The sequence below is a fragment of the Oryzias melastigma genome, linkage group LG24, assembly GCF_002922805.2.
Source record: "Oryzias melastigma strain HK-1 linkage group LG24, ASM292280v2, whole genome shotgun sequence".
NCBI lineage: Eukaryota > Metazoa > Chordata > Actinopteri > Beloniformes > Adrianichthyidae > Oryzias > Oryzias melastigma.
In genome coordinates this window covers 10522447-10537546 of record NC_050535.1, presented here as the reverse complement: position 1 = coordinate 10537546, position 15100 = coordinate 10522447, and the positions used below count along the sequence as shown (strand labels likewise).

Below are 15100 nucleotides of genomic sequence, written 5' to 3'. Positions count from 1 at the left end.
GAGAGCAGAGAGCGCTCTGTTTTTATTGTTTGCATGGCATCACGCTTGGGTGGGCAGTCCTTAAATTTGGGGGGGCATTGCCCCACCGTGCCCATGCCTAGATCCGGCCTTAATACAGAAGTCAAAATAGAGCACCGGACGGTTATAGTAGGTGAGAAGAGGCGGTGCTCTAAAGTGTGTTTGAGAGAAGTCCCGGTGCTCAGCACCGGAGCGCACCGGCCCACTTAAAGCACTGGTCTTACCAATGTCATAACTCATAGATAAGAGATATTTGATGGAGAAACATTCAAAGAAGTAGTCATCAGGAAGTCTGTAATTTCTGAGTCTTTGACACAACATTTAAGGCCAAATGATAAAAATGAAAACACCCAAAATTCAGACAAATACAAAAGAAAAATAAAGCTGCAATTTAATTGAATCATATTAATTTAAAGAAGGAAATTGAAGGGTCACAATGGTAAAAAGTGTTGCATAAATGACAAGATCTAGTCACTTTAGCTCCTGTACCATTAATGTCCACCAGGTTTGTCTGGAACAGAGTTGCCCATACTTGGTTCTCGTGATCTACCTCTGCCTGTTTTCCAGCTCTCCTTGCACTTCTTGCTGCTGAGTACTTAGATCAGGTGAGTTTAGGTACCTCAGTCAGTTAATCAGCAGAAAGCAATGAAGAAAGAACTGGAAACCAGACAGGGTGGAAGATCTTGAGGACCAGGATTGGGCAGTACTAGAAATATTTAAAGATTTATGGACTGTGTGTTGCATATTATGATTCCTCTTGTCTGGTCATCATCATGTATCTCCATCCTTGTCCTCCCTCGGTTTGAGGCTGGTCAGAACCACTGCCACAGGCCCATTGGAGGGTAGACATTTATGGTCTGCAACGGCGAAGACCTTCATGGTTGTGTTGGTGAAGACGGAGCCCAGCTCAAGGACTTTGGCGCTGCAGGTGACCACCTGAACCAGCTCCTGCCGGAAGCGGCTGCTGACCACGCAGTAGAGCAGGAAGTTGGTGGAGGAGTTGAGGTTGTGCAGCATGTTGGCCACGTCCCCGGCCACGTTGATGGGGATGCTGTAGTCGTTCCTGTCGAAGCTCTCGTCGTTGTACTTGGTCCTCAGGATGCAGTACGTAACAAAGCGAGGCAGACTCAGGACGACGAAGGCAACTGAGATGGTCCCCAGCAGAAAGATGGTCCTCTTCAGCATTCCCCTTGTGCTCCGTCCATGCATGACGCGCTGCTCCTCCTTGGTGAACAAGTTGCTGGCACGGCACAGGTGGTACCCAATCAAGTAGTTGAAGAGGATCACCAAAACTATTGGGATTCCTCCGGAGAGGAATGAAGCTATCCAGACTACAACTGTAGAGTAGGTGTGTTCTCGATAAAGACACCTGGGAAGGGTCATATTTTCCCCATCAACTGTGAAATTGACAAGTTTGACGGTGTTGATCCAGCCCATCGGCACTGAAGCCAGATGGGACAGCACAACAATGGCCACGCAGGTCAGTTTGGTGACCCCAGCCTCGGAGAAACGCTGTTTGGCAGTTGTGCTTTTGAGGACCAGGTAGCGTTCGATGGTGAAAACCACCACAATCCAGGAGGAGCTGCTGAGAGATCCATGCTGCAGGAACCCAAGAATGCCACACCACGGCTGGGAGTGCCAAAAGGGCTGCAGGATCCAGAAGGTCAGGGTCAGGTCAAGGAGGATGACCCAGATGAGGTAGAAAGTGTCTGCGATGGCCAGGCAGCTCAGGTACACGACGGCAGCGTTTGACATCCCACATTTACGGAAATAAATCATGTAGAACGTGAAAAGGTTTGCTGGACGGAAAAAAGACAAGAAAATGTTTAGTCAGAGATGTACTTTTTTATTGAACGATTTACAAATTTCCGTCAAAAGCTAAAGGTCAGTGATAGTATTGACCTCAACATTCTGCCTCTCTATAACCTGACAGTCCATTATCATTCACGTCCTGAACCCTTCTCCTTCTTGCTCTTATAGCTCATTTCTTCCATTTCCCTGGACTCCTACCAGTTTATTGTCCACTGTGATGCTCAGTGAAGCTTTGGCGCAGTTTCAGTAAGGATCCCCAGTGAACATTTCAATGTGGGCCCCATATGGTTTACCTTTGGGATGAATTGGTGGGCCCTAGGTGGGTTTGTCCGCCCAGGGCCCCACCAGTGCTTGTCCACACTGGCTCGAGTGGGCAATCAGTAGTCTGGCTCGCTGGGCAGCGGAGCTCGGTAACTCACTATGATGTCCGCTGGGCAGCTTGTTAGGATAGAGACTCAGACACTGAGTCCCCTCCTAAGCCAATGGGGAACAGATGGGGCCACCATGGAACCCGCTGACAAACCTACCTGGGGCCCACTAATTCAGTCCAAAGGTAAACCATGTGGGTCCCACATTGAAATGTTCACTGGGGGAAGATCTACTTCACCACAGGCATGGTGGGAGTTTATTTATCACTCCTTACGTCATTAATTGGTCTGTGAGCCAATAGCTGAAGTACTTACTTTCTTCACAGCCAATCACAATCAAATCCCTGCCTTTAATTTCAATGAATTTCATTTTTTCCCGCATTCCAGACATTGCGCCGGTTCGGCGCGGTCCATCTCAACCACCAGCTGCGTCTGGGCTCTGGGGTCTCTTCACTAGATCCAAGGCCATCACTAGCATGCAAGAAATCTCATGATTTGCTGTTAAATGCCTCACAAATAAATCTTTTAATCCCATTTTCAAGATCTCTCCTATTTAGGTTGTGCTCAAGCAATCAGCCCATTATTTATGGAATGCCGCTCCATCAGAATAATGTTGATTTAATGAGCAACTCTGATGAAAATCGTGTTTTTGGTGTTTTTAACATGTTCTTGTGACCTTTTTCTGATGATAGAGGACATGTATAAAGAAAATTAAGCTAAAAACTGAATTTCTTAAGTATTTTTTATTCAAATAGTTGTGATACAGGAGCAGATGATAAAATGCTGTTTGATAAAAATCGTATTTGTGATTTGGAAGTACGCAGGCAGGGCCGACGCCCACCATGGACAACTAAATCCATGGACGTCTTAATTTTCCTCATCTGGATAGTTCCAATATTGTGGATGTGAGGGACTGTAAGCTAGTGGGAGAGGCAACATATTCCTCAAATTTTCTGTTTTGTTTATTATTGCTTCCTATTTAATATTTTTTAGGTTTCACTTTAGTAATTTAGTTGGATAGAAGCTCAATTTTAAAATACTAAAAGCCTGAGTTAAAAACAAGAAACTGTAAATGTTAAATGGCAACAGAAGAACAAACCTGGAATACCCATGATGCAAAGGAAGGGATAGTAGATCCTCTGAACAGTGACAAACACGGTGACGCCGGCTCCTTCCATGGTTCCTTTATGGCTATCATGCAGCACCTGCAATAAAACCATTAGAAACACACGAGATAAAAGCAGTCGAGAGGCTTTTTACGATATTTGATGGGACTTTTGTGTTTTATTTTAAACACCACAATTTCAAAAGCTTTTCTAAAAAAATAGAGATTTTAACATTGACCATGAATGATTTTTGCTTTTAATTGTTCAAGTTTGAAATAAAACAATAATTTTAAAAAGATTGTGACTTTATTATTTGGGTCAGTGTAGAGAAGTCACAAAACATTTTGAAGGAAGCTGATGAGGTAAGTGCATAAAGGAAAAAACAGGTTTTGTTTTCTTCATAAACAAAAAGAAAATATAACCCAGATTTGGTTTTCTGATAAATCACCTGGACTCTCACTGGTTAAAAAATGATGAAGAAGACATACCTGCAGGCCAGCGCACCTTTGCTTCAAGATCCCTGTTGGAGTAAAGAGTCATAAAGAGAACTTCTTCACTCGAGCTGTGGTCGCGTGGAGGACGGATGCTGAGCTGTGGGTGATGGTTTTGTGGAACGTTGATGGTAGGGAAGGGGTGTAACACACCCTGACGCACAGCAAATGTGATGGTTGGCAAACAGTCAATTCTGATAGCTGAAGGAAGAGCATCGATTTCCATGACGGACTGTTTGCTCTGAAGGAAAAAGGTTCTCCAGTTTTAGTTCTTTTACTTAACAAGATCATTTTTTCCTACTTTAGTCTGAAAAATCAAACAGCTCTTATCTTTCTACTGAAGATTTGGGGATGTTCCTCAAAGTGATGTCATAGTTTTTCAAATAAAAAAACGATCATGGTCCTAATGTAGGTCAGGGTTCACTGGTTGTGTTTGCTTTTGCAGAAAAACATGTGATTTCTGCAGAGATCCGTCTGTGTGACCCAGAAGCAAAACTATTAACTCATTTCTCATGTTATTTAGTCTGCAGGATCTCAATCTAAAGATTATTTACTATTAGAATCCATTTAATCCGATAAGAAAAAAAAATAACTGTAAAATTGTTATACTATTTAAACATTTTCCCCAACACTACACAACAATAACACTAACTCACCACAACTTATTATTGGGAACTAAAGTGGAAGTCATATTGATGATTCTGAATAACAAAAAGGCAAGAATATTATTCCAAATAAATCAACTTAAACTTAAATATCTTTCAATATTTTATTCTCCATAAAAATATATTTTGCCAAAATGATACAAGTTAGAAAAAAGCACAAGATAACATCAGGCCAATAATAACAATAAAATAAAATGATCTGGAGGGGCCGATTTAATTACCTGGAGGGCCGGATCCGGCCCCCGGGCCTTGACTTTGACACATGTGCAATACACTGATTAAAATCGATCAAGGACATCTTTAGTCAAAACTTCAACCAGTGTGACTCAGACATAAATATCTGGTATTGATCAGTGCAGGAGAAGTTTTCCAGATTTCTTGTATTTCCTGCAAGATAATCAATCTAAACATGTGTCCAAACAAACAAGTAAACAACAAATAATGGTAAATCGATTCACATTTTAGTTTCATAAAGTTCAGCCAACTTTATAATTGCCCTCACCCCTTGACTGAGTGTACACTTGAGCAGTGTGTTTAGAGGGGGGAGCATAGCCCTACTATTGGGCACCTGTATAAAATGATACTGGAGATGTCACTAAACAAGTTAACAAGAATGATTCCAGTTAATTTGCGCTGAAATGGCTTTCCATAGAGTTCCTCTCCTCCTGCTGCTGTGTGGAGCCGAGGAGGTGGGGGAGCACGTGGCTCAGAGCAGCTCAGAGAGGAGGACGCTCAGAATCCGCCCCGGCTGACTCCCTGCAGCTCATCTCCACATGAAAATCTGAACTCGGAAAGGTAAATGTTTGACGTTCAGCTACGGTGATTTTTATTGTGGGCAGATTCCCGCTCAGAGCAGAGCGGTCTGTTGTTGTGTCCATGAGCCCGTGAAGATTACCAGGTGGGGACATGCGTTTTTTCCTCAGTGTGGGGTGGGTAGAAAGGGGGGGCTGTTAATATGTAATCCACAGTAGAGGATGCTGCTCATGGAGATGCTCTGATGTTGATGGAGATGTGGGTACCGCTCATCTGATGCGAATTCTGGAGCACTGCCTGCTGCTGCTGCTATTTATAGCTGAAGTGAGTGGGTGCTGAGGATGGCAGCTTCTCTGAATGTGTGTTTTCTCTTGCAGAGGGAAAAAAGCACGGCTTGTGTTTATTTTCTAAATTTGCCGAAGCCTCCTTTTGTTTACTTTTGCAGCAGCTGCTGGAACAACACTGATGTCTGGGAAGCTCCAGCTCCTCCTTCTGTGTGGGAGCTGCTTATGTCTCCGTGGAGCTCCCATCAAGCTCCCAAATATCTCTCTATCTGGCACCACACATGGAGAATCTACATCCTCAACTGCAGGACGATTGCCGAATGTAGGAGAGACTCGAGATCAGCTGACGGAGACGGAAAACTGGGACACTTCAGGCACACTGGAGCCAGAGAAGGATGTCCAAGATGCTCAGAGTCGAGAAAATGAAGAAACGAGGATCGATGGTCTTCCAGGTGAGGCAGAACCGCGAGGAATTCCAGAAGTGCCAACGAGAAGGTCTACGTCAGCATCACCACAGCTGGAGAGACAGAAGAGAAAACAAAGTGGAGCGCAAGAAAACCAAGAAACAAGCTCGCCATCTTCCGCAGACGCCACTCAATTCTGGACCCAGAAACAGACCGTCTTCAGTCCCAGCCTGATGTCTGACACCCCACAGATGTTCACACCTCTAACAGGATGTGACAAAGGCACCATCTCCTCTTCATCAGATCAATTTTCAGATGAAGGACTGATGTGCAGACAGGAAAGGCGACGGGCCGGGACAGCAACACCTGCTGCTGCTGGTGAGTTTTGAGGTTCAGTAGAAATGTGTGCAAAGCCCAAGTGGGCCCCACATGGTTTAAAAGTGGGTAGAAAATGTGGGGCCCAAATGGGTTTGTCCGGAGTTTCCGTGGTGACCCCAGCTGTGTTTGCCCACATTGGCTTCGGTGCCCAGGGACTGGAAACCTGGACAGCAACCCTGCTAGCTCTGCTGACCCGGTGGAACTTGCTTTGCCAGACCCTGGGCAGTGGAGCTCGCTACGCAGTCCACCAGGCAGCTGGGTAGCCTTGCCCCCTAAGCCAATGTGGGCAAACACAGCTGGGGCGTTGGTGGCTGGGTCACTACGCTAACCAGCCTCCCGGTGCACAGCATAGAATGCTAGCAAGCTCCACTGTATCGATCTAGCAAGCTTCATTCTATTGAGCCCCGTTGTAACGAACTATCGAGCTTTGCTGTTGCAAACTAGTGAGCTTCTGTGTATCAAGCTAGCTAGCTCTGCTGTAGCATTCTAGTGAGCTCCGCTGTAGCGAGCTAGTGATCTCACTGTAACAAGCTAGCTAGTTTCAATGTATCACTCTACCAAGCTCTGTTGTAGTGAGCTAGCAAGCTTTGCTGTTGCAAGCTAGTGAGCTTCGGTGTATCAAGCTAGCTAGCTCTGCTGTAGCAATCTAGCGAACTCTGTTGTAGAGAGCTAGCGAGCTTCCCTGTAGCGAGCTAACTAGCTCCGCTGTAGCAAGTTAGCGAGCTAAGTTGTAGTGATCTAGTGAGATCTGCTGAATAGTGCTAACGAGCTCCACTGGAGCAAGCTAGCGAGCTTTGCAATAGTGAGCTAGCGCTAGCGAGCTCCTGTGTATCGAGCCAGATAGCTCCACTCTTGCAATCCAGCGAACTCCACTGTAGTGATCTAGTGAGCTCTGCTGTCCACCAGGCAGCTGGCTAGCGTAGAGGGCCAACCCACAGAGAGCTCACTCAAGCCGATGTCGGTGAACACGGGTGTGCCAACACGGAAACTAATCCCTTTGATGCCCATATTTTCTTCCCACTTTTAAACCACATGAGGCCAACCCGACCTTGCTGGCTGGGTATTGGGATAAACTTGTTAAAAATTGTTATAAAAATGTGAGATAAAACAAACACCAGTCAGTTCAGGTAGATACAACTAATACTGTCAATTAAAATCCACAAACCAGCCAAAATTTAATACATATTTCTTGTTTACTTCCAATATTTTCACTGTCAGTGAGTTAAAGCAGCATTTGCCTTGCATTTTTGCTGCTATATTTACTGTATTTCAGAGCCTTTTAAAGGACTACTTTTTAAAAAGGCTATACTAATACACCTAATGAATTGTTTTATGTTGAAGCTACTAATTGAAAAAGACTGAAAAAGGTTGATTAAGGTACTGAGATGTACCATTATTTAGGTCATTTAAACTGGGTTTCTTTTGTTCTTTGTATCTGTCCCTTCACTGCTACCCTTAAGTCAGAGAAAAATAAACTGCATCCACCGCTGCACTTCTTGAGCATCCTGAAAAGGCAGGAGCTCAACCACAACAGCAAACTGTTACTTTTTGTGGCTATTCTGTTGGACATCTAAACTCTCTGCTTGCAACAGCACCCCCCAGTGGCGCACCTGTTTTTCACAGTCTGACATTTTCTGACACCACAGATACTTCATATCTTTTAGAAAAAATGTCCAACGTTGAAATAAAGCTCGTCAACTTACCATCATGCCTATGATAAATATCTGACAGTCCAGTTTTTTATCTTCCAGCAAATGTCCTAAAGACTGGAAGAGTTTGAATCATTGAAACAGACATGAAACATATGCAGACATTTGTCTTTAAGGGTTTGTTGGAATGATATGAACTAAAAACGTATTTACATATCTTCACATGTTGTCACAAACATCTTCAGAAAAAGTAGACCTTCTGCCTGAAGATGGACCCACTAAGGCTGTATCGTCACCCGTGGCTCCTCCGATCGAGCCTTTCAAAGTCCAGCCACCGGCAGCAGCCCAAATTACTCCAGGGATGAATTTTCATCAGCGTCTAGATGCCATGACAACCAGTGGGCTGCTTCTTTCCAAAGGGAACCATCTGGTCACAGGACAGACTGATAGTGACGAAGATACTTGGACTGGTTCTACCCTACTACCAGACCAGAATCCTCCCCGGCAGACATCTGGAGATGATCTAGAACCAGTGAGCTCTTCAAGTCCACCTTTATTACAAGTTAAGACCAAGCTGGAGACAGGTGAGAAGTGTTTTGGAAGAACTACCATAGTTGAGATGTTTAGAAATCTTAACTTCTCGTTTTATTTGCACACCAGAATTTAAAATCTCTAATTTTCATGGATTATTGGCCTTTTCCACCCATTTCAATCAATTGGAAATGTGGATTTTGGACTGTGGCAACACCTCCATCCTTTTTCCAATCAAGTTATTCTGTTGTAGGATTTTACTGCTGGGATTCACACCATAATCTTTCCAAATAACTCAAATTAAAGACATTACAATCCCTCAAAAAACTAAAAGGTAAAAGGACACAATCAGTTCTCCACTGCTTGTAAAAGATGGTGAATAGTTTCTGATAAAATAGGAGTTTTAATCCTTTCTTGTAAAAAAAATTCTTTAACACTTCTACCCAAATCCTACATTAGTGGTAAGTCCACCTCTGGTTCTGTCATAAATTTCAAGTTAATATAGTTAATATCACAAATACAGGTATGAATGGTCTGAATGTAGCACATGGGTTCAGCTGACTTTAGGCACCTAAGTAGTTATTTTCTTCTCTAGGGATGTGATTTTTATTTGGGGTTACAGATTCAAATCCCGGACAAGCCCCCAAACTGCCCCGGGGGTTGGAAAAGGATGGAGCATAAAGGAAAGAATAAAACATGAAATGCCTCAATAACTCAAAAATTCTCACAACAGATCCAAGAAATAAAAAGTATTCAGGGATTTATGAATCGGGGTTTACAAAATAACCATTGTTGCAACAACTAGAACAAATTTAAACAGAAAATGGGCAGCAATGTAAGTGTCGTATATAAGCAGTGTTTTTCTCCCCATAGGGACCTGTTGACATTATGTTGATTCCATAAATAAATGAAAGAGTTAAAGTCGTTTGAAGGATGCTTTAATTCCTGTAGTGTCAAAGCGTCAAAAGGTTAAGGAAAATCTGCAAATAAAGATGGCAGAAGTTAAAAAAAAAAAAAGACATACCACTCTGGTCAGAAATAATAAAAAGAGACAGAAAAGTAAAAAACAGAAAACAAAATTACATCTGACAGTTGGAAGTCAGTAAATTTCCCATTCCTGCATGGTTTAACAACTGGGATTCGAGGTCATAATGAACATACTGTATGCAAATAACTTTAAGCATGTATAAAGCTGTTGAATTCTTTGTCCTTTTCTCTGCAGAAGAGCAGGATGAAGACGAGAACTCTGAAGAATCAGAGGAAGAGGACAGCGAGGAAGACCTGACGGAACGGTTTACAGAGTCACCATATGGTCACATTCCTCCACCTCCGCTGTGGGTTCAAGGCAACCAGGGGCTGAGTATGAGCGGACGGGGAGGTGTATCTTTGCATCAAACTTAGAGTTTAGATCGGTGTGAATGTATCAAACTTTTCTTTCAGTGCGTAGCTGGTTGGAGCTCATCAAAGAAAAGGTATGTTTTCTGTTACGAATGATTCATAATCCCAATGTAATTCAGGCGCTGAGCTTCTTTTCCGGTTCGGCAGGCCGGACATGTGTCTGGGATGCTGGTTCCTGTTGGGATTGGAATCACCGGAGCCCTGATGATCGTTGGCGTTCTCTACAGCGTAAGGGTGGTTTACCGTAGGAGGAGGGAAAACTTTAAAGAGCTGAGGAGGAAAGTCAGACAGCCAGAGGTGTATATTTTGATCAGTTGTTGGCGGCCATTTTGGTTTATACAAAGAACTAAACCTCTCTCTCCTCCATCAGCACCTACACGAGCGTGGTTCCAGTGTCCAGGACCAGGCCATGCTGCTGGTCAACAGCTCAGAGGATGAATTCTAATGTTTGCTGGGACTCACCTGGTCCTCAGGTGTGACAGAATCTGAGGAGCTTTTTAACTTGAAACGAGTGAAACGTCCTGTTTCTGATTTGGGCAGGTTTGGTTTCACGAGAGATACAAAGGAGAATAAAATTAGGGGATGGTGTAAAAGATGATAGAGGCAATCGTACTCTAAGTTTGTCTCAAAGTGTCTAGTCGTAGCCAAAAAACATGGCTACAAGAGGAGACGTGTTCAGAAGTCAGAAGTTTTAGACCCAAAAGTCTTTGTTGGAGATAATCAGGAGGAAAACATGTTCATATAGATGGAGCTTGCTGTGTTAGTTTTTATTTACTACTAAATATTTTCTGTATTTCTAAACTTTTCATCACTTAAAAGAAGAAATATCTTTATCCACAACCATAGTAGCTGATTTCTTTGATATTAAAATTAGAAGAGGATATTTATGTACAAAACTGTATAATGAGGATTAGGTTCTATAACACAGTTGTTTAGCCTCTTTTTGGGAGAATTAACGTCTCGACTTTTCTGTTTTGTTCTTTTACTTTCGATATAGTAGCTGCAACCAACTTGTTGAGATATAATGTTGTTTTTACACACAAAATACATTTTAAATGCTTAAAAGGCATAACTTGCAATAAATTCAACATAGTTTGGACATCACTGTTAGCTAACCAACTAGAAAGCCAACACTTGCTAAGTCTAGACAATTGACTGTTTATGAGAACTGGATCAAGTGAATGTGACGTGATCCCATCTTAGATGACTTACTTCCAATTCCAACAAAATTAAGTAAGTCATCACTTTTTCGTGAAATGGACATCGCCAAAAAACTATGAACTTGAAACCAAAAATTTTCAGTAAGGTGGGATTAGTCTGAATTCTAAAACTATAAAAAAAACACCACAAACAATATAAAAGGAACACCATGCAAAAGAGTAAAACATTCATACAAAACTCCAGAAAACTAATTTAAAAGATCCTGATCTATGACGATTTCTATGGCAACCACTCTCACCTCACCACTTGAAAGTGGACGTGGAAGAATCTGTCAATCAAATATTTATAAAATGTGAGAACTACTTTTGTTGAGGTATCTGATTGGTCAGCTTATAACTGACACATATAATAATTGAATACTAGTTGTTTATTTCTCAAGAGATTTTGGGTTATTGGAACCAATAAGTACTTCCTGTTTTAAAAACGAGGGGGAGGAGTCACTCAGTCCTGGTCTCATATACAGTCAATGGCTCTTATTGACTTTCTCCTCTTTGGCTTGACACTTAAGTTTAACTTTTTGAACACTTGTGCTTTTAATCTTGTCATTTTTAGCTGATTTTATTCCTTCTTTATAAGACATAAACCCAAATTGAGAAACACATTTTTCAATATCTGCCTCATCCCGAGGTAAGACAGCTTTGAGTTTGGTTTTATGCTGATGACTCTCAGATGTGCCTTAAAGGAAGCTATTTTTAAATTATTTTAGTTTCATTTGCCTTTTGACTACTTTAATACTGGAGCTGTTGCTGATAACAGGAAATAACACATGTAACTCTTCAGTCATTTACACAATTAAAGCAATACCAACAGATTCTGAAGCTCCAGTCTTAAAGAATTAACTTATAAAATGGAATAAAAGTTAAAAAAAAGATGATTGTGTTTAGCCTGAAGTGTATACCCCTTCTCCTGTCTCTCATTTGGACCTTGGTCCACAAGATTTTGAGTTTCTACAACATGAACAGATTCCAGATGTTGTGACGCTTTTGTTCATAGTTTAATAACCAGTTGCCAGGGTCAACTTTTTAGATAAATCCCCCTTTAAGTGAGAGAGACCTGGTTTCTTTTTTAATTGTTGGCTTTGAACTCAGACTGAGTTACACATTTTGAACTACATTAAAATTTCAGTTTGTTTTTTAAGTCATTAATAATTTAATAACACTTTTGTAATTAATTCTGATTTTTTTAAAGGCTATTGTTCTGTGTTTTTTCAATGTTTTTAGTTTCTGTGAGTAATTTCACTTGCATGATGTACAGATCTTTTTGGTCAAAGTTTTTAAATCTGTTCAATAAATAAAATGGACCAGTCAAAACTTCATTTAATCTTTATTAAAAATCTGAGAAATTGTGTACGTTTTTTTATGAAGTAACAGTCTCTGAATGTAAATATTATTTTAAAGCCTTGCGTAAAAACACCAAAGGGCATGTACAAAAAAATCTTGTCATAGTTTTTTATCGCTGAATAGGTGTCTTCTGTGTTCTTTGGTTGAGTTTATTTTCTTCGGACCTCTTTTTGGACCAATTTTAACATTTAATGCCACATTCACACTGAGCATGTGTTCTTGAAAGTTCAAGTATGCATGTTTAGTCCCTGGAGTTCACACTGGACTGTCCCTACTTGATACTAGTTCATGTTTGCCAACTTCAGTTGAAAGAGTCTTGGTGTGAATTGTACAAATCTTGTAAATATATGATGCCATACAGTTATTAATTTATCCTCCATAATCAATTTTCAGATGGTTGGCATCTCTGTGAATTAAAAGGGACACCATCCATACGTCACTATTAGATCCGAAACCCTGATTAGTCAAAGCTCAACTTGAGTTTGATTGGAAATGACAGATGCTTTTCAGAAGATAACAGAACAATGTACCAGAGGCACCATTGCAAATTCATTTGATTTGAATTTTTTTCTCAGGCGTGCTGCACAGTGGTGTAGTGGATAGCGATCTCGCCTCACAGTAAAAATGACCCAGAATGAATCCCGGCTGGGACGTCTCTATGTTCCCTTTCTCCGGGCACTCCGGCTTCCTCCCACAGTCCATATACATGCCTCATAGGCTAAGTGGTCACTCTGAGGTGGACATGTGAATGTGTGGTCCTGCAAAAGACTGGTGATCTGTTCAGGGTGTATGCCCCCCCTTTGCCCAATAATGGCTAGGATAGGCTCAAGCAACCCAGTGATTTAATAGGTTCGGAAGATAGATGAATGTGAAGGCGTTCCAATACAGATTTCTGCTGTGTCATCAGTTTTTAAGGTAAAAATATTAACAAGCATTTTAATATTTTGCCCAAAAAAACAAGCTCTAAAAATAAGTTAGCATTTAGCTTCTTTTCTTTACTTGAGTTTCCCGGTTGCCAAATGTGACCAATGTTGACCCAAAGCCCCAATCCGAATTCCTTCTTACACCCTACCCCTTTATTTAGCCCTCCAACCGTAGCGTTCTTGAAGAATATTGTCTCCGAATTCGGACATCACTTCCACTTGATGACGTCACCAATAGTCGCAGGTCCACTAACATGAAGCGTGAAGCTTCAAGCGCTCAAATATACATAGCAATGGTTTTATAGCTTTATAATGGTTGTACTGAAATAAATGTCATTGCTTACAATCAAACGTAAACTTCTGTCCTTCAGAGCCCACCTGGGTGAAGAAAAGTTTTTCTTCTTCATGTCACTCTGTGCCGCAGAACTGCCTCACGACTGATGGCTCTGTATCCCTCCGCTTGGATGGACGGCCCATAAAAAACTATTTTGGAAACCCCTAGCAGTATAAATGCTCCTACAAATGGAGGGTTGGGGAGAAGGGAAGAATTAAGATTGGGCCTTTATTCTCAGAAAGCTAAGCAACTCTAAATCTGCCCTAAAAAATTGTCACCTCATTGATACTTTGGAGGATTTCTAGATCAGAAAAAAGCTGCTGTCATTTAGAGACATATATATATATATATATATATATATATATATATGTCTATATATATATATATTAATGCAAGTATTTGCAAAAAAATCCTTCCAGAAATAAAATTACTTAAATTTGATGGCTACATCCCAAAAATATATAATACTGTATGTATGACAGAAGCATTTTCTAGATACTGTCCTTTCCAGCATGTATATTTAGGTGAATTGATGTCGACACTCTTTAAAAACTTCACACACAAAGCATCCATTCAGTTGAACAGATGCTTGGTTTGCAAGTGAAATTCATTTTGGAAAGGAAATATTTTATTTAGTCCATTTTTGTTTGTTTTTCCACACAAGAGAAAATACCACCATCCTATAAAAGTATCAAGCATCATACGGACGTACAACACAGTTCTGGTATCAAAGCGCCTCTAAGTGCATGACATTTGTCAGCTTCCTCCAAGGAAACGATGCCTTTCTTTTGGCGATAAAGGTGTATGTGTGTGGGGGGGTGGTTCATTTGTGACCAGGCACCTTTAGGATTCCTATCAATACTGGCGGCTGGAAAAGGGGGCGGGGCTTGGAACCAACAGCACGAGTGGGCAGGTAAGAAAACCTCCGAGTCTTACAACGTTAAAAAATTCAAATAATTTATTTCTGCATTTTTCTTTCCACATTAAATAAGACCTATTGGAGATGACTAAATCAAAAAAATAAAAAAATAATAAAATGGGGTGAAACAGACATGCAAAACTGATTTCCACTTTTCCTGCATCATGGATGGAGATGGGGGAGGAAAAAAAAACAGCAAGAAAGCACTCACAGCTGGTAATGCAGATCTATGGCACAAAGTAACTGCCAGGACATGAAAAAAAAAACAGGAGTTTTGAGCCAGTTTTGTCTAAAATAATCCAGCAGGAACGGCGTTTGACGCAACCCCATGCCGAACAAATTGGTTTTGGGTCTACGAAGATGTTGGATCCTCGTTCTTCCTCTGGTTGGACCAGCAAAGCTGATCTACGGTGGCTATTAGAGGACATTTGAAGGTGTTAGTCCTCAAAAATTGTCTCCATTTTAGGTAGCACACAAACAAACAAAAACAAATCAACAAAAGTCGG

At 41.3% G+C, this 15100-nt stretch overlaps 3 protein-coding genes across 8 annotated transcripts in view; 1 reads left to right on the top strand and 2 right to left on the bottom strand.

The window, feature by feature from the left end:
- Positions 1 to 789: 789 nt before the first annotated feature.
- On the bottom strand, positions 790 to 4020 carry LOC118598197 (probable G-protein coupled receptor 139). Its single transcript, XM_036210657.1, has 3 exons — positions 3793 to 4020; positions 3298 to 3403; positions 790 to 1817 (listed from the first exon to the last, which is right to left on the bottom strand). The coding sequence occupies exons 2-3, from the start codon at positions 3374 to 3376 to the stop codon at positions 790 to 792; spliced, it is 1107 nt and encodes a 368-aa protein (XP_036066550.1). The 5' UTR covers positions 3377 to 3403; positions 3793 to 4020.
- A 732-nt stretch (positions 4021 to 4752) lies between these two features.
- On the top strand, positions 4753 to 12423 carry LOC112157787 (armadillo like helical domain containing 4). Of its 6 annotated transcripts, none has more exons than XR_004947239.1 (7): positions 4753 to 5255; positions 5659 to 6279; positions 8174 to 8512; positions 9682 to 9793; positions 9900 to 9931; positions 10005 to 10085; positions 10228 to 11857. XR_004947239.1 is itself a non-coding variant. In XM_024290798.2 (7 exons), the coding sequence occupies exons 2-7, from the start codon at positions 5679 to 5681 to the stop codon at positions 10300 to 10302; spliced, it is 1266 nt and encodes a 421-aa protein (XP_024146566.1). In that variant the 5' UTR covers positions 4753 to 5255; positions 5659 to 5678; the 3' UTR covers positions 10303 to 12423. The 6 variants fall into 6 exon arrangements, 4 of the variants coding, with proteins under 4 accessions (XP_024146566.1, XP_024146564.1, XP_024146563.1 ...); XM_024290798.2 differs by having other exon boundaries at positions 9682 to 9819; positions 10228 to 12423; XR_004947238.1 differs by having other exon boundaries at positions 4754 to 5255; positions 10005 to 10154; positions 10228 to 12423.
- A 1858-nt stretch (positions 12424 to 14281) lies between these two features.
- Positions 14282 to 15100, bottom strand: part of naa30 (N-alpha-acetyltransferase 30, NatC catalytic subunit) — a gene marked incomplete in the record, with an annotated part of 9460 nt that continues 8641 nt past the window's right edge. The window contains 1 exon segment of the mRNA XM_024290799.2: positions 14282 to 15100.

Excerpts from the sequence above, each read along its gene's own strand:
- LOC112157787 (XM_024290796.2), top strand. The coding sequence starts at position 5,679 with ATGTCTGGGAAGCTCCAGCTCCTCCTTCTGTGTGGGAGCTGCTTATGT. Across the intron at positions 6,280-8,173 it reads AGCAACACCTGCTGCTGCTG|AAAAAGTAGACCTTCTGCCT; the intron begins GTGAGTTTTGAG and ends AAACATCTTCAG. Across the intron at positions 9,932-10,004 it reads TGGAGCTCATCAAAGAAAAG|GCCGGACATGTGTCTGGGAT; the intron begins GTATGTTTTCTG and ends CCGGTTCGGCAG.
- LOC118598197 (XM_036210657.1), bottom strand. The coding sequence starts at position 3,376 with ATGGAAGGAGCCGGCGTCACCGTGTTTGTCACTGTTCAGAGGATCTAC. Across the intron at positions 1,818-3,297 it reads TTGCATCATGGGTATTCCAG|CAAACCTTTTCACGTTCTAC; the intron begins GTTTGTTCTTCT and ends TTTTCCGTCCAG.